Source organism: Rhynchophorus ferrugineus, unplaced genomic scaffold (genome assembly GCF_030347505.1).
Source record: "Rhynchophorus ferrugineus isolate W39M unplaced genomic scaffold, kcgeb_rfMv2 rfM8, whole genome shotgun sequence".
NCBI classification, from domain to species: Eukaryota; Metazoa; Arthropoda; class Insecta; order Coleoptera; family Curculionidae; genus Rhynchophorus; species Rhynchophorus ferrugineus.
Window position 1 is genome coordinate 27,015,655 of NW_027472587.1, and position 24,565 is coordinate 27,040,219.

At 34.9% G+C, this 24,565-nt stretch overlaps 1 protein-coding gene across 4 annotated transcripts in view; it reads left to right on the forward strand.

Moving 5' to 3' along the window:
• Positions 1-24,565, forward strand: part of brp (ELKS/RAB6-interacting/CAST family member bruchpilot) — a 272,388-nt gene that overhangs the window by 131,191 nt on the left and 116,632 nt on the right. For all 4 annotated transcript variants that reach the window (XM_076411147.1, XM_076411149.1, XM_076411150.1 and 1 more), the window contains 3 exons: positions 691-787; positions 6,300-6,355; positions 23,657-23,983. In XM_076411147.1, coding sequence (XP_076267262.1) covers positions 691-787; positions 6,300-6,355; positions 23,657-23,983 — 480 coding nt within the window. The remainder of the gene's footprint in view (positions 1-690; positions 788-6,299; positions 6,356-23,656; positions 23,984-24,565) is intronic.

The following is a 24,565-nucleotide window of genomic DNA, read 5'->3' on the forward strand; positions in this document are numbered from 1 at the left end:
AATATTAAATTAACTATTGATTTTTAAAAACTTAGGTCTATAAAGTAAATAATTAAAATAATTCATACAAGTTTATTATTAATAGACCAAACTGAATAAAACAATAATTCCTTGTCTAAAATTTGTATATAAAATTGCATCGTGGTTCATTTTTGCTTATTGATTCCACTCTGCGATCTCACCCTTACGGCTAGCTCAATATTCAATTGCCTTCCATGGCTTTTGTTTATCCATCAACGACTATTCGTGGTTGCTTCATTTGAGCATATTTCATTTTATTAGAATTTTCTTATTTGTATCACATATTACATTTAGGTCTAAAGATTCTCCCTCGATCTAAGCTTTAATCATGCTGCATTTTGCGCCTCCAGGTGGCCCCATTTTTCTCAGAAAAGGAGGTAAATTTTTGCTAAACCGATTGATATATAGACAAGTAAACAAAATTGTTTAAGAAAATAAACGTGATATATAACTAAATAAGTAACAATTACAGTAATGGTCGATTGTTATCCTATTATTATTTTAATTAGAATTTTTTAAATTGAAATCAACTTATACTGAATAAACATAAACATTAATCAAAAATCGAATCACTTTGATTTTCAAATAAGAAATTGTTAGCTAGAAACTTAATTATATTGTCGCTAATTCGACCGGAGGACTGAAGTGTTTTTGAACGTATTTTTGCAGGAGCTGGAATTACGAATAGAAACGCAAAAGCAGACACTTCAGGCCCGAGACGAAAGTATCAAGAAATTGTTGGAGATGCTCCAGAACAAAGGCATGGGTGAGTCAATGTAGTAGTCTGTCTGTCATATAAGTGTTATTTCGCTTTGTCCTGGCACATCCACTATAGATACTTCCTATTCTGTTTAGTATTCATTTTTTACTTACAGCATTTTTACCTGCAGGAATATCGTCCGCGTAAGGATTATACAAGTTTTCTACAAGTTACAATTAATTAATTGATTTTATATTAAATATCAGTTATTTTGATATGGCTCTAAATAAGGAAAGTCATATGTTTACGATCTTACAGTATATAAGCATATGTTTGAATTATCTGATATAATTTATATGTCTGGATTTTTTAATAAATCAGGTACTTCCATATCTTACAATTTCGACTTATTGCGATTTCCATTGATTAACAACTGTTAAGCAACATTACCTAAATGTTAAATTCGATGGTTTTGACATTTTTATACATATTTTAAAGATTAGAAGGTTAGAAGAATTTTCTGTGGCGTATTGTGATTAGCTATGAAGACTACGACAATCACGGCAGGAGAGTTGCATACTATTTCAAAATGCTGAAAAAGTGCGGAAAAGGATAGATGATTGTTTCACTGCCAAACCAATATCCTTCTTTCGATACGGCCTACGGATATTGCCAAAAAGTTACAGAAGTTGATGAAATTTTTTTACTGATTTATACTGCATAAATATTTCTTAATAAATCCGTTTCTAAAGCAAAAAATGATCAGAATACATGCAAGCACCTAATATTTATTTCTGATAACAATGATGACCAAAATAAGATACTGAAATAAGCCTGTCTTTTCATTTAAAGGTTAAAAGATAGATAAGAATAAAAATTAGGAGAAGAATAAAATGTAGAATTACAGTGATACAGTGAAAAAACAGTGATATTTTACATTTTCGGCATCAATGATAGACTACATACTTCAGATGCGTTGCTAAGTTAGCTTTGATTCTCTAAATTTGACCTATATAGTTATTTTTCTCAATAGTTCAGCACGTCACGCTGTCCAAAAGATGCATAAGAAAATATAGTTTAAAATCCTTCTTATAGAGACAGTTTTTTACTACTATTGCTTTTAGGGAAAAGTTAGTGTTTATTTCTGTAATAAATGGTTTGAAGCCATATATCTACTGAAATACTTATTCAATGAAGGCATACCATAGAGTTAAAAAGGTCCATAGAAAACTCTAGACATAATTCATCGACAGATGCTATTCGTTTACCCCGTTAAAAGCTATTACCCTTTGAATATGTACTTTTCTGATACTTTTCATCATGCCTTACTGTTTTACTTTAACTTAAAGGAAAAAATCAGCTCAGACCTGTTAAAAATTGTACGATGCTTATGATGATGAGTGTTAAAGGAAACGCCAGTGTCACAATTGGTTTGCTTTTTTGTGAACCCGTCCTGGTCGAAAAATTAAGAGGAAAAGAAGACCAATATTTGAATAGATAATGAACCAAGTCTTCACTTGTAAGTCGCTTCACAATGGACTGCAAACTCCGCATTGATGCGAAGAAAGGTGACGTTGAACTGTTCCATGGGTTTGGAAAGGAATTGTTTCTCCTGTTCTACTCGAAACTTGCCAAATCTTTACTTTGACTTACTTCTATCATCAGCAAAAGCGATTGAGAAGACACGCTTTTTAAAAAAACCGGCGATCACTAGAGTACTTGGTCACATACACATATCTTTGGTAACCCGATCAAGTAGTGACTCTTAATACCTCTTCCGATTACTATTTGTTTCTGTCTGTAAAACCCTGTTAAAAACATAAAGCTTGCTTCAAAATAACTATCTTCAAATAAACTTCAAACAAATATTAACCCTAATTTTAAGAGTTTAATATCTGTTAAGTTATATAATAGGATTTAGTTATTTTGGGCAAGATTGATTGATTTTTAAATTTGATTAATTTTATTGTACCAATTATTAATTATTAATGGACATTAAATCCAAATATAACGTTTCAAATTAATGTTATATTTTAAAATAATTATTAAATATTACTTGGCTATTGCCTACTCCAATATATATGAGTGTGTTCTTTAGTGAAGTTTTAAAATATTATCCTGATATTCCTAATAAAGGAGAGGATTAGTATTTTCACAAAATTATTATGCTACATTGTACTTTATATGTATTATATAACAGAGCTAAGTTTAGCTATGAAAATGTAATACAAGGCTTATATTCTTATATGTTTTATGTCATATGTTTCCTTATTTGGCCATAAAGAAAATGTACGCCATATAACCCAAAAATCCGGATTTTTTGTTTGTTAAAGTTGTATGAAACTTGTAGAAAACTTATAACCATTCAAGTACAAATAATATGAAATAAATAAGATACAGCGTGCAATTTGATACAATAAGTACCAATTTAAAATTAAATTGTTACAATATTCGTTCGATTTTAAAACATATCGTTATATAATAGTATAGACTTATCATTGGTCATGAATTGAAATCCATATCATATATTAATTTTATATATTTTTGTTATTGAAATAATATTTAAATCATTACTCTGTGGTTTCATTAATGACTGTTTTATTAAATTCGTTAGCAATATCTTAATATGTTTTGTAGATATACATATAATTATATGACTTAGTTATATTTAGTTATCGAACTTTACTGGGGCAGACTACTCCAGGAAGGGATTTTACGTTTAATATTGACAGTCTTCTTATCGTCTTCCACTAGTTGGGTGTTTCTTCACATACTTAAATCCATTATTTGCTAGAAATTTCATTTAAAAATAAATACTCTTGGAAACAGTTTAATAAGAGTTTCATACAAACCTTCTGATTCTGATGAATTTATTCGAAATATGACATGTTTTTACAATTTTAACGAAACAGTGATGGCTTAACTTAACTCTAACCTCTGTCTCTGTGTTTTTTCTTCAGTACAAAATCTATATCCTGAGTTTCTCATCTTAAGTGAATAATTTCATTTCCAATATGATATTGAAGACAAACATACAAATTTGTCTTAAGCACTGCATTTCAAACATCTTAGGCTTACAGACGTCACACTCTAACAGTGTTGAAATATCCAAGTTATACAGGCAATAAGGATTGGCAAAATAAGAGCGTGGAAGAGAATTCTAGTAGAGATTGTAAGATTTCCTCTCTTTCATATATACCATCTTAAAGAATCAAAAGTTCCTGCAGCTTGGCCAATTGAGTATGTTACTTCGGCACTATATGCCACTTTATTATCTTGTGTTACTGATACTAAATACTTGAACTCTACCGCAATTGATCTACATAGTAAGAGATCTATTAGCTGTAAATAATTTGATATTTCTACATTCTCAAGTCACATCGCTCTGCAAAATGCGAACTATATCATGAAGAATGCTAGAAGTTTTAAGAAGTTGTCAGATCGGTCAAGAAGTTTGTGGCATCATGTTAAACTTCATGTCTGTTTTCAGAAACTTTTCACATAATTGTCTCCACTACTAAGTTCAAAAGCAATGCAAAGGCGAAAGGCGACACCTTAATGATTACTGACTCAGATCTGATATTATGAAATAACATCTAACTCTAGAATATTTAGGCAATGATTATATTGACTATATATATCGCATTATATGCAGCTCGTCAAAAAAAAAATTGAAAATCCAAAATATATTATTTTAAGCGTCCAGTTAACACACTGTTATATTCTTCTTTAGTTAAAAGCTCTAAAAAATACAGTTTAATATGATATTATCTATTTCTGTCTTTGTGTTTCCGCGAATAAATGGTAAGTCTCTGAAGAAGATTTCCTTCTAAGGATCGCTGTAGTAATTGTGTCAATACTCTACAAGAAATTCTTTGCTTCAATGGCGATTTTTTTTCATTAAACCCTATTTTGAGCAAAATTATAGCATTTTAAATTTAACTATTAAAACGTATGGTTTTACGATTGAACTAAGTATCACTCTCTATCCTTATTTTTTTCAGCTTAATATGTTAATGCATTAGTAACCGATCATTATTGTTTTATAATTTCTATAAGTTCAAGCTTCATGAAACCAGTTATATATATAATATTTTGTGACTTTAAAAGCCCTCTATGAATTGTATTCACTAATCCATTATTCAATTCCTTAGTCCAAAGATTCTTCGTATTTCGAATTTCCATTTTGCATATTTGAAAATATGAAGCAATCGCTGGCTGTTAAATCTGGGAAGTATATAGGATGTAGAAATAACTTTAATCCTGTTTATAAATGTTTCTACTGCTGTTTCATTGCAGTATCTATATTGTCTTAATGGAAAAAGATAATTTCGTATTCAGATGTACTGTTGTTCCACTAAATAATTAACATCACTATTTACAGACTAATACAAATTATTTTCATTCAAATTCAACTTAAACTTATTAATAAATATTTTATCAAAATTTCCCTTATATAATTTATTCTGCCTTTTTGCCGATTTATATAAGATAAGATATAAGTTTAGTTATTGATGCCTGTTTTTATTCCGCACTATTTCCTTTGAGACAGATAGACAGACAGACCTTTGAGAGTAGGTTAAACGAAATGTGGCATATTTGACTCTATATTTTCCTTTTTATGTGAACTGTAGAAGGGTTTTTACCCTAAAGGTGGCCATAATACACATTTTTAAGGAGCTAATATTATACGCATGGTTTATTTACTGTTTATATCAAAGGATGTTACTTAAATGTTACTTAAATTCAGTAGCTTAAATTTCGAAAAACTATTTATTGCTTGGTCGTTGTTTTCCTTCATAATAACCTATTAAATTCGTTTATAATGTCCTTATAATGTCCTTGAAAATTTTATAGATTGTGAGAGAAAAATGTGAAATATTCTTCGAAACAGTTCATCTAAAAACATTTGTTCAATTTTTTTTGCCTTGGATATAGGTTGCCTTTATAATGGTAAACATGAATTGCAATCTATTATTAAATTCTCAGGATTAAGCATCATAATCAATATTTAATTTGTTTTATATCCACAAGAAATACAATAACATCTATTGTTAAATTGTCTATTTATATTTCAACTAATAATTTGAGGTTATTAAAAATAACCTTTTATGTTTACAGTATTTTTTGTAGAACATATTTTATATATATTCAGACCGTATATACAGTTACAACAGTCCATATTTCTTAATTATATTTTATTCATTGAAATGAAAATTGTATTAAATTTATTTTTATTACATCATGACCAATAGTAATTGAACCTTAATCAATATCATATGATTTAAAATAAACGAATATTGCAACTTTGGTATTATTTTCTTGAGCTCATTCATCAGTTCAGCGCCCAATAGCTCCAGCATATACTCATCCTACATTTTGGTCGTACCATCATCTAGTGTGTGGCCTACCACAGATATTTCAGCTATCAGACGAGAGACTTTGACATAATCGCGCGTACGTAACGTAACGTGGTGGCTGTTGATTTCTGTGGTCGAACTAACGGCATGGTTCCCCGTCAGGGGGCGCACCAGTTCTTTGTTAGGACTAATACCGCGTGATGTCGCTTATGTTCCAGGTAAAGAGGAAGAACGAGCCATGTTCCAACAGATGCAGGCGATGGCACAGAAGCAGGTGCAGATTTATTGTAGTTAACTTGATGGTAATTGGCACTATCTAATCATATACATTTGATATAAATGTTGTTCTTCTCAATCAACTTAGGGCTTATAATTTAATATATACAAAACAAGAGTAAAGTAATATTTACTTATAAAAATATCTAAAAACTATATTTTGAAAAGTAATTTATCGGTAACTTCAGCTTTATTTTCCAATTAGCCTTTAATCCCTAAGAAACATTATTAGAAATGTACAATGCAATATAAGAAAAATAAGGAAACTCGCTGGATTGAGAAATGACACTCTAGTTCCGATACATAAAAAGGAAGACAAAAGGAACTGTTATACAGGGTTTACTATTCTGCGCAATGTTTAAAGTTCTCTGTTGATAAGGTATTGACAGAATCACAGAGCAGTTTACGAAAAGAGAGAGGTATACAACAACATATTTCAGCCTAAAATAATAAAAATATTCCTAGCGTTCATATATTAGAGATATTTGAGAGATTAGGAAGAGACATATTATAGGTCATATTGGAATAAAGAGAAGTAATTGGCAAAATGATAAGATTAACTATTATTCGAAGACTACCTATCTATGGATAAATTATTATTAAATTTCTACGACGTATTTTATAGAGTAATTATAAACTCCAGCAACCATATTCATATTCAACAATAATATACAAGAAGTACCAACTACATGATCCTCTATTTAAAAAACAAACCCTTAAAGATACTTTCTACTTCAAACTCAAACTCCATGTTATTTGAAATAGTTGTCTGTTAAAAGTCAAAACATAAAAAATAATTTTGAATAATAATTTTAATAATTTAGTAATTATTTTTTAAGAATATATAATAAGTAATATTTAAGAAATACTACCTAATTTACCTACTTTTTACAAAACAATATCAACTAATTATTATTAGAATTAAATTCAGTGGGTCTAAACTCTAGTCAAGAAAACAACACCCAAAAAAAAACCACCTGTATGTTTTTAATATAAAAACAACTTCTTTTAAAAAGCAACTGTTCGAAATAATTATTTTCGAAATTGAAAGTTGAAAAATATATTTAATTATAACTCAATTACAAAGAATATAATTATTATAATAGTCCTGTATATTCTATATTTGTATACTTAGTAGTTATGTACTCCAAGTTACTAGAGCATAGAAAATAATTGTAGAAATATATGGAAGTAATTAATAAAGTAATATTCAAAAAGCACTAGCTAATTTACTTACAATTTACAAGACAATGCCAAAAATACTTATTACTTAAAACAAATTATTATCTATATACTAATATTCTAATATATTTATTCTCCCTTATTTTTTCTCCACCCTGTTCTGTTTTATCTAAATTATATAATGTTTTAGAACTAAAGCAAAAAGAACACTTTTATTTTGAAATGAATTACTATTTTTGACAAAGATAGACTGACAGAGGAAATAAATCAAATTTATAATCATAAAATTAAGATATATAGAATAGGTTCCCATACATAAAATTGTAGCCAAATTATAAAAAAACAAATATGACCTAAGATGTGCTACAAAATTCCAAATCAAAAAAAAAAGAAAAATTTGGAGTTGTTCTTACTTCTATACCTTCGACCCTCTAGTAGTTAAGTACTATTTAACTATTAATTATACTCTTATGAGAAATAGTATAATACAAGTCCTTAAAAAGAAACTAGGAATTTTCAGAAGCAACAAAATAAATGTTATTAAAAATTTGAAGGAAGATAAACTAATATTATATTGAAAATGCTTCTTTAGTAAATTAGAAAATAAGTATTTTCATTAATTTTCCTTTTTTGTCCTTTTGTTCAAAGTCTAGTTTTATTTAAGATTATTCATAATATAATTCTAACATAAATTCATATTATTATGAAAGTAAATTTTATACAATTAATTGAGTCATTGTTAAAATAAGACATAGATTAATTATTATTTATGTAAAAAATTGTGATAATATACTGAAAAAATCTAAATATGGAACTTTTTCTTAATAAGAAATAATTCAAAACAAACTGGAAATGTATAGACTCTCATATAAAAGTAAAACAAAAACATTAATAGTTTCATTTTAAATATTAGTATATATCAGTTTATAATAACATTTAATATGTATATTGTTTATACACTGGAATAACAAAATTATCGAAATAAAATGAATTAGGGAATAATAAAATTTATTATAAATATGTTATATATTTCAATAGAAAAACAAAATTAGATAGTGCCATTACCGAAAGCCTTAGTAGTGAAGATTGTGTATTAGGACCAGTTGTGTATGTATGATCGTGCTGTGTGATATTCACATCATCAGGCACATAATCAACAACCAATCATAAAGCATGTTTTATGTTATCATGAAGTAATTTAGATGTAATTTGTGACAGTTGTCGAACGAAATGCTGAAAAAAACTGAACAGTGATCGTTGCTTGACTGTCGTTTGTCGAAAACGAGTAAAACATACAGTTGTCGTAGTTGTAACTTGTGCTTTTCATTTCACATTATTTTATGACTCAAATCGACTTGGATTTGAAGTAAAATTATATGATTTTAACAATGAAAGCATGTCCGATTTGACTTGATTGATTATTTATTTATTAGATTTAAGAAAAGGGGTAAAATTTGGTAGGTACTCGGGGGTATACAATAAAATTTACAAAACTGTTAATCGATAATTAAAAATTTATAAAGTATAACAAAATTTTGAATGATATAAAGTTATATCATCACAAAGTAATTAATTTTTAAACCATAATTAATATTACTTAGTTATGTGATGATCTAAATAAACAATACAGACAATAATTTGTAATAGTATTTACCTGAAAAATTAATTAAATTTTACAGTTGAATTATGAACAAAATTTAAGGCATTAAATATTCATATAAGTTTGAAATTGTCGACCATTTGTCTTTGGCGCTGGTGCTTGTTGAGATTGCTGAGCTTGTCTTTCCTACATAAATCCCGGAAACGGTTCACGGATGAGTCTCCGAGCGCCTGTTCAGTACTGTAGCAACGTTATATTCACATAAGTTATAGAACATGTAGGATTTAAAACTAAAATATTTTATTTTACTCTGAACTGTTTTATAATGCGTCAAGAATTGTGATAGATATCACAAACGATTCTGCGGGCTCAATCCTAGAGTTAGTTGCCTTAACTCTGACATCTCCCAATTTAACATAACTTCAATAAGATGAATTGAAAAGTCCCCGGCCTACCATAGTAAAACAGTTGTTCTTTGCCTCAAAATGGGCCTCAGTTTCGGCAATCACTTATTCATTTGACGAAAAAATCTTCCCAACGAGCATTCTTTCGAGATCTGAGAACAGGAAATAGCCGCTGGGGGCCAGATCTGAAGAATACGGTGGATGAGGAAGCAATTCGAAGCCCAATTCATGAATTTTTGCTATCGTTTCCACTGACTTGTGACACGGTGCATTGTCTTGGTGAAGCAGCACATTGTTTTTCTAAAATGCGGCCGTTTTCGGCGATTTCGTCCTTCAAGTGGTCAAATAACGCTATGTAATAGTCACTATTGATGGTCCTTCCTTTTTCCAGATAATCAATGAAAATTATTCCATGCGCATCCCAAAATACACATGCCATAAACTTACCAGCCGACTGTTGCGTTTTCCCACGTTTTGGAGCGGATTCATCGTGTACAGTTCACTCGGATGACTGTCGATTGGACTTCGGAGTGAAATGATGGAGCCATTTTTCATCTGGTGTCACATATCGACGCAAAAACTTGGGTTTATTACGCTTGATCATCTTCAAACATCGCTCCGAATCATCAACTCGTATTTGTTTTTGGTCAAAAGTAAGCTCGCGCGGCATCCACTTTACACACAGCTTTCTCATTCCCAAATATTCGTGAATGATTTCATGTACACGTTCAGTTGATACGTCATTCAAAATCATTTTTTGGTTTTTTTATGTTTTCGTTGATAACAACCTCTTTTGGGCGTACACTGCGTCCACTGTCTTCGGTACTAATTTCACCACGTCCAAAATTAAGAAACCAATCCTTGACGGTTGATTTTCCTGGGGCAGTGTCCCAAAATTCGGCATCAAATCACGTTTTTGCTTCAATTGTATTTTTCTCCCTTAAAAAAGCAATATTTTATCGACGCGCGAAATTCTTTTTTATCCATTTTTTTCACAATAACAAAAGTTGTTTCACTCAAAATGCTCTAATTCACAAACTAATGATCCGGCAGCTGTCAAATTTATACATATATCTCTTGAGTTAGGGCTAACTAAAAGATGAATGGATTTAATCCTAGTAGCGCCATCTATGTGTCAGGCCGGGGACTTTTAAATTGACCTACCATAGAAACAACATGTATTCATAATATACTACCTAAATTAATTTTTGTCAACGAAATAGTCTAGTTCTAGTCTAGAAATTTGATGAAATCGGTTTTTTTAATATGCTCAAAGCTTAACTTTTTAAGAATATGCCCTTGAGAAAATTTTTCAAAGTTTTTATGACCTGTTTAATGACGTCCTTTTAGTGACTTTTAGTGACTCGAAACTAATGTTCGAGATCGTTAACCTGATGTCTCAAGTTTTACTAAACTTAATTGTTTAATATGTGGTGTGAACCTTCTCAAAACATTATTTTATCGACTGCAATGACTATGGTATTGCCTGGAGTAGATAATTATCCGAAGAAGCAATTTGCCGGATACTCCGGGTGGGATAGGTGGGATATTTTGTACCATTTTAGCGTTTCAAGATTAGTTTTAGCTTCTTCGATCACATACGAATGACCATATCACAAGATGTTTTGTCATGTTATTACTGATATAGCGGTCGTTTAATGTCCGGCTAAATCATTTTAAACAGTTTTAGCAACTATCATATACACATTCATCCCATTATTTCGTCATTAATGTGGAAATATGTTGTTTTTCGCTTGGAATTGTTGTAGAGAAACTGCTTTCGTCTTCTAAAACATTGTTGAACATCTCTAGGCTTTAGTCGTCCTTCGTCCTTCTTTTTAAGGCTCTCAATCGACGGAAAATGACTTGATAGTTAACCACTGACATATGGGCTAGTTTTTAGTAGCTAATGAGTTTAACAACAATATTCACCTGGCAGCTTTTTACTTTTTACTGCTTTAGGAGGCTCTCTATCATGTTTACTCTCTTAGCGGTATATTACCTAGGAGTTTAATTTGCAAATGTGTATTTTTTTATTATTTAATTATTGCATTTTTACTTGATGTTTCCGTCTAACCTACAATTTGTCTTTATGATAACTTAAATCTAGGTATATAACTAAGAGGGCCCATCGGCCCTATCTCAGTCTCTGGTGAAATAATGTTAATATATGCACCTCACTACACAACACTACACAAGATCAGATGGTTTGATTCTTTTGAGTCTGTGTCCTGTTCTGGTGGTATCCAAAAGTTGTAATACTTCAATATTCTCATGAGAATGGAGTCTTTCCTCATGCCCCCTTGCAATTCTCTTGATTTCTTGACTGACTGTGGGTATCTGAAGGTCTCGATGTAGGTAATCAGTCCTATAGTATTTAGATGCGCCCACAATACCTCTTAGGCCTTCCTTCTAAAAATTGTATTTTGTTTATGTCACTCTTTGCAGAACATCCCCATAATTGAACTCCGTATGTCCATATAGGTTTCAGTATTTACTTATATAATAGCAAATTATTATGTACTGTAATTGTGATTTTCCTCCAATTACCCAATACATTTTCCTCTATTTCAATTCGAGTTCTTCTTTATATATTCCTTCCAGCGAAATTTTGCATCAAGATTCATTCCGAGATATCTAGCGTTGTTGCTATATGAAATTATAGTATTATTTAATGTTATTTGTGCTTGTACGGTCTCATTGTAGATTTACTTTGATTAATTTTTATTTTCCAAGCTTGTGTCGAATTATTTATATTATCACTTACCTGTTTTAATTTTCGTGAGGCTTCTTCCCTATTGTCTCCGACAGCTATAATTGCTATAATCATCAGCAAATATAGCCATCGTAATATTCTCCATTTGTAATATATCACAAGTGTAGAGTAAATAAAACATTGGCCCACTACACTTCCTTATGATATACCTGCTTTAGCTTATTTTATTGAATAGTAAGCTTCTTCTTGTTTGACTCTATATATTTTGGTGGCATTGTATGAGTGCACACAAGTATTTTGCCTTTGGCATACCAAATTGCTATTCACCATTTTTAGTCTTCCTATTCCATTAACTACATCTTTAAAAAAACAGGTTTCAATTTGTATTAATCCTATCATAATCAGTACTAGGCTGTTATACTCTAAAAAATAAATATATTTATAGTTTTCAGGCTGTGTACAATTAACAAATTTAATATTACTGCTTGATTAGTTTAATTAATCAATCACTAATATATATTTTATTGAATTTTGATTAACAAACAAAATGCTTTAGTTAGTTTTGGTAGAATTTTTTTGAATAATATATCATATGAAAAATATATAAAATTATGCATATTTATTCAAGTATGAAATAATAACGTAGTTATGAAATAATTATCATTTATTTTTAATAGCTAAATTAGATTTTTTTTTTGTTCTGGCCTAAAAACCAGGCGGTGGAATGCATGACGCATACCTGGTCGCGGAGACTTGCCCTGGAGTGACAAGTTGGACCGGGTTATGTGGGACTGCCTCTGGGCTTACCAATACACTAAACCGAAACCGCCTCACAGTTGACCCCTGTGGATCGCTACTGCTACTGCATTAAATTTGGGGATATGGCACCCGCTGATCGGGCAGCCGTTATTGGGCACGAGGACCCGGCAATTCTATTGATTCGTGAACCTGACTTAACACACAACTGGGTACTGTTGTATGGTGGCAAAAGTTATGACTGTAGCGACGGATGAGGTCGTTTCAGCCTGGAAAAGGGGGGGAGCTTAGCGGTGACACGGTGCTAAGCTCCCAGCATGTCGACCAGCTCGCGTACAAGCGCGTTTTCAGAAGAACTTGAGCTGAGTTGTTGTTTGTGGAATGATTGAGATATGAAGTGCTTGATTTCTGGAGTGTCAGTTTCCCTATGAATTTGATTATTTCTGACAAACCATGGAGCGTTTAATATTCTCCTGAGGAGCTTATTTTGGAAAACTTGAAGCCGTTTGACCTGGTTGGGTGTAACAAACTTGAAGTAGACATTAGATCCGTAGAGGAGTACGGACCGAATTAACATCTTGTAAAATAAGCATTTGATGGAGATGGGAAGTCTGCTAGAAGGGCAGATCAGAGAAGATAGCAGGTTTGCTATCCCAGAACCTTTTTGGATCGCTTTCTGGATTTGGGAATGTCAACCGAACCATCGGTTGAAGTGGAGACCTAGGTACGTGATGTTATCCAGCCATGGAGTTATTGCGGTGTCGATCTTAAGTTGCGAGACGCGCAGTGCGTAACGCTGCTTGTGGAAGATGATGGCCTGGGTTTTCAGAGGGTTGATTTGCAACCTCCAAAATTTGAACCACTTGACCGCATGATCGAGCTGCTTCTGTAAACGTTCATGAATTGTAACTTCGAACCTGGCGGCCTTGAAGAAAGCAGTGTCGTCAGCGTAAAAGGCGACGTCAATATGCTCTTTTCTCGGCATATCTGAAATAAAGAGATTAAATAAAGCTGGGGCCAGCGGGGAACCTTGAGGTACGCCAGCATCGATTTGTTTACGACTGGAAAGTGACGCCCTGATCTTGACCTGGAAAGATCTGTCCGAGAGATAGGACTTGATGAGAGCGGTTAGGTCTTCTGGGAGGCCTAGCCGCACGCACTTTGCGAACAATCCGTCGTGCCAGACCTTGTCGAAGGCTTTGGTTAGGTCCAGAAGAACTGCTCCAAGCTTTTTACGTTGGTCAAGAGCATGATGGATGTGTGCAGCCAGACGGGAAGCTTGATGGACGGATGAGTGGTGAGCGCGAAAGCCGAATTGTTCATCTGGAATGATGTTGTTTTCCTTTGTGAAAGTGTTGAGAGCGTAGAGTATTGCCCTCTCGGCAAGCTTCGAAATGGCGCTGAGAAGGCTGATAGGCCTGTAATCAGATGGAGATGATTTTGCTCCTTTCTTGGGTATAACCGCTATATGTGCGTGTTTCCAAGACGCCGGGAAGTGTTGCAGTCTCATGATGGAGTTAATGATGTTTGCCAGTTCTGCGAGCTGCTTATGCGGGAGCTTTTTTAACTGGGTAATCGATATTCCATCGAAACCTGGAGATTTTTTGGTTTGAAGTTTGCCGATCATAGTCTGTAGAGACTTTGGAGACACAAAATGGTTGAGAAGAAAGGCGGGGGTTACTGGTCTTTTGACGGAGTTGGATTCGTTGATGACAGTGTCAATGTCTTTAGCTTTAGTGTTCTGTGCGGGTGGGAGGCATTTCATTTGAGCTTCGTAGGTTTCTGCAAGGAGCTCGACTTTTTCTTGGTCAGTGACTGCGAAATTTCCTGTAACCGCTGACTTCAGGGGAGGGATGACATTGTGCGTCTTCCCCACGAGGCATTTGGAGACACGCGAGAAGGAAGGGGGGCCATCCAGCCTTTGGTCCGCGAGAAATGAGTTCCATTTCATTGCTCGCCAAGTCGAGACGGCCGCCCTTACCCTCTTGCATGCTCTGTTCGCCTCCCTTTTGTCTGCAGCATCAAGGGTGAATCGAGCTAATCTGCATAAACCGTTTTTGATGCGAATTTCACGTTTAAGAGAAGCGGGAAGGTTGTTTTTCCACGGCTGGGGTTGTGATGAAATTTTGACTGTGGAAGATTCGTGAGCAGACTGAATATCGCGAGTTAGCTTGAGTACGGCTTTCTCGAGGTGTTCTGGTGTGTTAATTTTCGGAATTGGATCGGATTTCAGGAGAAGAGATTGGTAGTTTTTCCAGTCGGTTTTTTTCCTGAATCTTGTTAGTGGGACTTGAGTGGTGGCGCAGTTTCCGAGTTTGAGAAGGATCGGACGATGATCAGAGTCTAGTTCATCAAGGACTCGAACTTCGGAATCGCGATTTACGTCTTGAAGAATAAAGAAATCAAGGATTCTTGCTGCGCCTTGAGAGACTGTACTAGGGTGATGGGTGGGTTCATCTGGCAAGGCAAGACCGTAGCCCAGATCTGCACTTAGAGCTACGATGGCGTTACCTGCGGGATTCGCTCTGGAACACCCCCAGGTGGGGTGGTGGGCGTTGAAGTCGCCACCTATTATTTTCGGAAATTTTCCTTCGACGAGTGATCGGTATTCGGCATAGTTGAATGCAGAAGATTTCCTGTACAGGGATGTAATCACGAAGGGACGTTCTTGGATATCGATTTTAATGGAGGTTGTTTCGAAGTTGTTTACTGATAACGATGGAAGGAGCTCGTGTTTGACTCCTTTTCTGACGAGAATGGCGGTTCCACCGCCTCGACCCGGAGTTCTATCGTTTCTGTAGACAAAAAAGTGTTCGAAAGAGAGACGATGCGAAGGTTTCAGGAAAGTTTCCTGGATGAGCACGATGTCGACGTCATAGAATGTTATGACGTCCTCCAATTCCGCTTGCTTTCCGCGTAAGCTATTTGCATTCCATGTCATCAGTATAAGAGATTTCGGAACAGCCATTTCGAAGAGTTAAAGGCTGCTGAAAGTTATAGAGACAGGTAAGTGTTGCCGCTTAGGCGGCGACATTTGGAAAAAGACGAGCAAGTTGGTGAGCCAGGGCGATCACTTGTAGGAAAGCCTGCGGGTCAGTAAACGCCTGCATTGTGGAGTTAAGGTCCGGTGTATTGGTTGGAGCAGGCTGGGTGGCGCTGGCTAATTTTTGGGCTAGCTTCCTGCCACCTTGGTTACTCCATGCAGAACCTTGTGGAGGCCTGGTTTCGGTCGGAATTTTTGGTTTTCTTGGAGCAGGACGGCAGCTGCAACCGCTGTAGTTTGCGGTATGAATTTCACCGCAGTTGCTGCACTTTGGAGGTGCTTCTGGGATTTTGGTACAGGATCTAGTGTCGTGATGCCCGGCACATTTGACGCACCGTGGGGGGGCTCGCCAATATGAGCTGGAGTGCCCGAAAAGCTGGCAGTTGAAACACTGCACTGGCTGGCCGTTTCCCCTCTGGACCTCGACCTTCACTGTGATGACGCCGAGTTTGGTCATATATATGATCTGTCGCTCTTCGCGAGGGACAACTACCTGAACAATTGGTAGTTCTATCCCGGATTTTAATTTCCATCTTTGCACAAATTTGGGATGGAAGCCTTGATCAAAGAGAAGTTCACGTACTTCGTCAATGCAGAGTGATTCTGGGATGTTTTTTATTATTACCCGGAATGCTCTCTAATCCGGATGACAGAAGGAATGGTAAGGGTAATTCCTTCCCTCGAGCAGGGTAGTGAGTTTACGGTAATTGTCGCTTGTGGCGACGAATAAGAAAATGCCCTCCTTTTTGTTTCGGGTTATAATGTCTATTGATTGTGCCTTAGTAATTCTAATGAGCTCCATGAACCTCTTCTTGTCACGGAGCACTATAGGCGGAATTTTTTCCTTTGGAGGACTTTGAGAAACAGTCGCCGAAACGGTTGGCACTGTTTTTGCTGTGGAGGTTAAGACTTGTTTAGTGGCCTGGCTACTTACCTGCGCAGGCTGGGTTGGTCTTGTGGTAACTTGTTTCGGTACTGGCTGTGGGGCCGTCTTGGTGGTCGGCTTGTTTTGCACTGGTCTGGTGGCATATTTTGTAATCGAAGGCTGTACGTTAGCCTTGGCTTTCGATTGGGTGGATTTAGTTGCTGGCTTGGCTACCGGATTGGGTTGTGATTTGAGAGCCTGTTTTCCCTTGTTGCCGGCCTTCGGCAGCTGGCTTTCCTGAGGTGGAGTGACGGGCCCTCTTTTCCTTTTTCCCACCAAGGTGAAACCGTCGTCTGAGTCTTCCGTTTGGTCTAGGTGTTGTGCCGGTTTAGCTGGTGTCTGGGACTGGATTTCTATGGCAGCGGGAATCTTTACTTCCATGGCATCTTTTTGATGCTTCATGAATTGTGTTATCGTAGCTGTGATAGTTTTTATTTCTTCATTGAGCTCTTCGGAAGCTTTTTCGCTCTTTTCCAGCTTTTCCGTCTGTTTGTTCAGGGCGTCTGTTTGGGCTTTTGCGAACGTTTTAAGGTCAGCTATCTGCTTTCGCAGGTCTTCGTTCTGTTTCCTTAATTCTATTATGAGCACTTCTCGGCTGTCTTCTGAAGATGGTCCATTTGAATTTGGAACACTGGGATTATGTTCAGGAGGCGACGTCGGCTCTGACGTACATGACGCCATTGCCTTGTCTGTAAAAACGCCTTTTCGGCGCTTACAGACGCTTTTTTTTTGACGTAGGCACTGGTGAAACGTGATAACGGGTCGACCGTCTTAGGGAAAGTTTCGGGTAATTCTCGGAAGCGCAGGTAGGTTCGGCGGACCGGACACGACCGTTCTCTTCGAGAGCTAGCACGGAACTGAGCTAAATTAGAATAATTATTGCAATCAGACACGGATAGGCTTTCATAAAATCGAGGAACTTTCGATAACGAGCTTGGGCAAATGCTCTTTGGAACTCGCATTATTCCCAAGACTGCTACAAAAATAAAAGTCCTAAGGACGTGCTTAATATAATATAATTTTGTAGCACAGATAAAATCCTACATTTTCGCATTGTCTTTTATAAATACGAGAACTTTTATATGGAAGGATCAAGAAGCATCAACCACCTGTCAATAATAGCTGTGTTTATAGGATAATTTTAACATAGGAACTTATAAATTACAAATTGTAATCGAAATTTTGAAATCTATTATTTAGCGATTATTAGGTTCATGAATTCGAATTTTTAACTATAAAGAAGCATTTATTGAGAACAATTTGAGAATATATATTAATAAAAATATTTTCCATCCTGCGTTACAACTTTCCCCCATCTTTCTGGTGATACCGTTTCGATAGAACGTCGTTGATTTGGTAACGATCCAATGGAATGATGAAATTATTATTTTATCAGAATATTGGCAAAAGCCATCGATCAAAAGTATCCTTTTGTTCTGAAGTTGATATTTAAAAAAACATCAAAAAGCCGAAATTATTTCCCCTCACCCATTATAATATAGTGAACATAATTACGTCACATGATTTTATCAATACCATCGACTATTAATATAAATTATACTAGGAATTCAGGTATAAGGTGCCACAATTGATCAGTGCGGCATTTGGTCAATAATATTTCACTCTTCTATCCCATTGTTCACTGCAATGTGCTATATTTTGAGTAAAGTATTAACCAAAAAGAAAGTAAATGATCTAAGAGATCATAAGATCATACAGCAGTTCCTGTAATCTGGAGCAAAAATTATCGGATTTATTTAACTTCAACTCTTCCATAATTACGGCGATTAAAAAGTGAAAGATCATCAATTAGGAAGGGTATCTAAATCTTGCAAAGAATCTGCAGGTTGTGTTACTTTTTAGGATATTAATTATGTGCATAGATACCTCTTTGTCACAATAAAGTTTGGAACAGATCCTTTAAAACTATAAATACATAAAATAGATTTTAAAAAAATTAATAGTAACAGGAAACGATTACATAATTAAGTAAAATAACATTTTATAATATTTGCTATTTGATATACCTGAAATCTATTGATGAACATCACATAATCAAGTAATATTAATAATCACAACAAGCAACAAATATTCCTCCTTCTTCTATTTTTCTGATTGTGTGCTTTGCTGAACGAATGAACGAACAAAGGTGGGCGTGGGAAAATATGACTTAACCTTTAAGTAGTCGCGTGGCGCCACTGACGTTATTAATGGCGTAGCTCCACTAAATTGAACAGCTTCGTTTATTTTATATTTTATAATTACAACTAAAAATATATCTAATATTCTTTATAAATATCGTGGATGTATTTGAGAAAATATATCTACTATTCTATTAGATGTATATATTAATGACATGTCTCAGCTTTTCATTGGTATATGTAAATTGTGAAGAACGGAAACTTTTTGGAAAAATTCTGCCCGTTCATTGGCTTTTTTGTATCATCATCTTTTTTCAAACTACTATTATTTGTCTCAGTATGAATAACAGAAACATTTATAGCAATTTTCACACTATTATCAAGTATCACCACTTTTATACATGTTATGAAATCTTAATTATTCAGATTTCCATGTACCATTAAGTTCTTCCAGTTGATTTTTTCGATGTTATTCCGAATTTTTCTCCATCCCTTCTCCGGTTTGTTAGATCAATATTGCTTGCATATTTGTCTCTTCTTTTAATTACACTCTCTTGTTATTTTTCGACTTTAAAATTGTTTTTACAGTCCAGATATAAGATTTAACATCCAAACTTAATTAACATTTGGTGGATGTACACTATCACCAGTGGGTGTACTTCACATAAGTTTAGAACACGGCATATTGTTTACATATACTAATAGGATTTTTTAACTCTTCAATCTCCGGGTGGTTCAACTGTTGTCGAATAGTTCTAATACATTTTTGTTGGTTGATTTTGCAACCTGTTTAATTACTTCGCTGACCTTAGGTTATAATTTTTAATATTACAAGGGCCATTAATAATGGTAATAATGGTGTAAGAAGGTTTTTATAAGTTTGGATCACGTTAATAAATTAAACTTCTTTGTGCTTTGACATATGGAAGTATGTCTTCATATCTATATACCTTTCCTGTTTTTGGTTTGTTCTCTCTGTAAATATTCATCATGCAAGTAACCTCTAACTTCTGATGCCTCCTCGTCCTATTTTCTTAACAACTTTACTTAAAAGTATTATGTAAACATTAGTTTTCCAATTCTAAAAACTCCATATTATTGAATCGTCAACTTTTGTTCATTATCACGACCCTTAATTTTTATTATTAGTTATAAAAAGTATACTATATTGTACATCTTGTTACATCTACAAATCATACATCCAAATCAGTTTAAATAAATCACACAACTCTCCTTTTAAACCTTCCTTGGTATTCTGCCATTTCTGAAACTCTCTTTGATATTTCCATTCTGCATTCGTATCAGCTTCCACGTGTTATATTATTTTTAGTATAGCATCTCTTATTTTTGTGGCTATCTCGCTTATTATTCAGGTGGCATTCAACTGGCATTCTTCCATTGTTTTCAACTTTTCATTCATATAATTATCTGCTATGTACTCGCTTTGCTACCTTTATAAATTCGCTATAACTCTGTTATTTGCTTTATAATTGCTAGCACAAAACCATCATTCCTGTCCTGTTAGAACGTTCGAACACATAATTTTGCTAACTCAGCTTCACAACTCTTTCTATTTGTTCGCAGTCTTTTTGAGAAACTGCTCCCAGCTCACTCTTTAAGCATTTTTTTTATTCGTATTGCTTTTCAATATTTATTTTTCCAGTAGTATTGTTATTTTATTATAGAACATACTCGAATCCCGAGGATATTTTTAGATCCTCGGGATCACTGTTGTTATTGTTGGTAGTACTAATGGTCTATGGAAGACCATAGACCAAGAGGTTAATATATGGTCTGAGTTGTCATCTGCAATTTTGAAGCTACGTGCATCTTAACGACTGTTCTTCTACGTGGTGCATAGAAGAACGTACTTTTCTTTATAAAAGCCTTTGCCATTTAATGGTGTACTTCTATATGTTACGTAATTATTTATCTGCTAAACGTACTATTTCCATATTTAATGAAACTACATCCGCTTATATATTCTCGTCTATTATTTCTCTTCTCATCTCTTCCTCTCTCTTAGTATTCTAGTATTCCTCTTTTTCAGTTTTCGCGTTTAGGTCTCTGATCAAAATGTTGCCATACATAAGTCAGTAAAATCTTTAAAATATTTTGTATTTCTTCGTTGAGTTATTAAGGAGATAAAACCACAGTTGCAAATGTAATACAATTAAATTATGCACAAGAACGAGTCTGTTAATTTAAATGAATAATATAGAAATATATAGAATTAAAGATGTTAAATTGATACGTCATGGTAAGAGAATTATTGATTGGATGTAAATAACTGACTAAATCAATGGTCTGCCTGACACAAACACGATATATAAAAATTGTACTGTTCCTCATTCTTCTTTCTTGGACTTGTTTTATTCAACATAATTTCCTTCAAGGGTGATACACTGATTAGAGACCCTCCAACTTTTCGATACGATTTTTGTAGTAATATTTGTCCTTTGCTTCAACGTAGGCCTCAGTTTAGGCGATGACCTTTTAAATCGACAAAAAATTTCTTCCCAGCGAGCATTCTTTTGAGATCTGAGAACAGGATTTCCTGTCCTGAACAGGACTACTTAGTCGCTGGGGAACAGATCTGGAGAATACGGTGGATGAGGAAGCAATTCGAAGTCCAATTCATGCATTTTGCCATCGTTTTCACAGACTTGTGACGCGGTGCATAGTCTTGGTGAAGCAGCACTTCTTTTTTCTTCAAATGCGTCCGTTTTTCGGCGATTTGGTCTTTCAAACGGTCCAATAACGTTACGTAATCGTCGTTGTTGAAGGTCTTTCCTTTTTCAAAGTAGTCAATGGAAATTATTCCATGCGCATCCTAAAATACAGACGCCATAACCTTGTCAGCCGACTGTTGCGTTTTCCCACTCTTTGGAGCGGATTCATCGTGTCCAGTCCACTCGGATGACTGTCGATTGAACTTCGCAGTGAAATGATGGAGCCATATTTCATCCGTTGTGACATATCGATAAAAAACTAGGGTTTATTACGCTTGATCGCCTTCAAACACTGGTCTGAATCATCCACTCGTTGTTGTTTTTGGTCAAAAGTGACCTCGCGTGGCACCCACTTTCCACAGAGCTTTCTCATACTCAAATATTCAAGAATGATACGTTCATGATTCGTATACGTTCAGTTGATATCTTTAGACTGGATTATATTTAGAGACATTTTGTGGATTTTTTAAAATATTTTCGTCGGTAACAACTCCTTTTGGGTGTCCACTGCGTTTACCGTCTTCGGTGCTCATTTCACCACATCTAAACTTAGCATACCAATCCTTGATGATTGATTTTCCCGAGGCAGTATCCGGAAACTCGGTATCAAGCCAAATTTTTGCTTCAACTGTATTTTTTCCCTTTAAAAATCAATATTTTATCAACACGTGAAATTCCTTTTTATCAACTTTTTTACAATAACAAAAGTTGCTTCACCCAAAATGCTATAATTCACAAACTAATTATCCGAGAGCTGTCAAATTTATACACGCATATATTGAAAGTTAGGGCTAACTAAAAAATATATGGATTTAATTCTAGTAGCTCCGTCTATGTGTTAAGCTGGGGACTTCTCAATTGACCTGTTAAATTTGATTACGCCACAAGAAACTTCATACAATTGGTTTCTTAGGTTCTCTTCTTTATAGGCTACATGAACGTTAATTACAGTCATATAAAGGACTACCTAAAAATCTACTACTAAAAAATCTACTAAAAATTTACATAACCCCTAAGTCTAAATATTATTTTATACATTTAGTTTGAAGTTTATTTTTTATAGGAATATTTAGATTCTTGTTGACTCACTGCAGATAAAGCTAAATCACTGTATGGCTTATACGAGAATTCTGTTTTATTATATTATAATACACAGCCCAAAGAATAAACACTTTTAATTTACTTTTTTTTTGGAGAAAAAATTCTTAAAAATTGATCGTTTGAGTATTTCGAGTTAGCGCCGTATGAAGCCACGCGACTACTTAAAGGTTGATTTTTGCTTTCCCGTATTGGCAATGAGAAAGCACACACATAATAAATAGTAGAGTGATTGCGTTGTGTTGATGATGTGTCGGTGATGGTGAGAGGTGGTAAAGCTGCGCACCGGTCAAGGTCCTGGTCTTGCAGGAGCTGCAGGCGGCCAACGAGACCCTGCGTACGTTGCAGACGCAGCTGGAACTCGTGCCCTCGCCCTCCAGCAGCACGATCAAGGTCCTGCTGGACACCAAGGACGCTCGGATCGCTACACTGGAGCGCGAGGTGCACCTTTTGGAGCGCGAGCTGGAGCGGTTCGTACCGTCACCGGGTGGTGAGACTCCGCGTCGTCAAGTAAGTTTTCTGTTGAACGATGTGCAGATCAACAAGGATGGGTCTGTGATCGGTAGACTGTAACTAGCTGTTAAGACATTGCGGGCGCTGGCTGGAATAGGGTTCAGTTTTACCACCATCACCACACTGTCTTGCGGCACGCATGTGTCACCCCGCATGGTCAGTGCATGCATCCGCTCGTGTGTGCTGCAGCTCGACGAGTTCCGCGTGGAGATCCAGCGCCGCGACCAGGAGATCCTGGCGATGGGCGCCAAAATGAAGACGTTGGAGGAACAGCATCAGGATTATCAGCGGCACATCGCCGTGCTGAAGGAGTCGCTCTGCGCCAAGGAGGAGCATTACAACATGCTCCAGACCGACGTGGAAGAATTGCGAGCCAGGCTGGAGGAGAAGAATCGTATGATCGAGAAGAAACAACAACAACACCAGCAGGAGAGGGCCAGGGCGGCGGCCGAAATAGCGGAGATGAGAGAGCATATGGACATCAAGGATAGGAAGATTAATGTACTCCAAAGAAAGGTAACTACATAGCTTTTCTTAATCTGTCAATATACATATTTTATATACAGTCACGGCTTAAAATAATTTTACATATATAGTCCGGTCAATAAATCAGTTTAAATTGATTACGTCAAAATGTAGCAGTGTTGCCGCATCAACTCTGAATTTTAATTCATTTTGACTTCGACACGGTAAGCTGTTAAAGATAGCAAATTAAATTATTAAATTAAAAAATACTGAAGTATAATATAATTTATTTTAACATTACAGTACATGTAATGCAATATCCAAATATTATCCAAGTATTTAAAGCTACAATTAATTATACATTTAGAATATTTTGTAGGTAAGGATTGTAATTATTTTATTAATGTTGGCTATATTTACAATAATTGTTTTCCGGTACTACCTATGAGTTAAAGTTCCACGTGCGTTTTTTTATGTAGTAGTATCCCCTGGAGGCCCAATACACTTAATTAACAATTGTGTAGCACAGTAATATGTTTTACTTTCATTACAGAGCATGTTTACCTTTTACGGTTGCTTATTATTTCCTTCGATACAGTGTTCCTTGTTAGGTCATTTTGTTAGCGTTTTCTC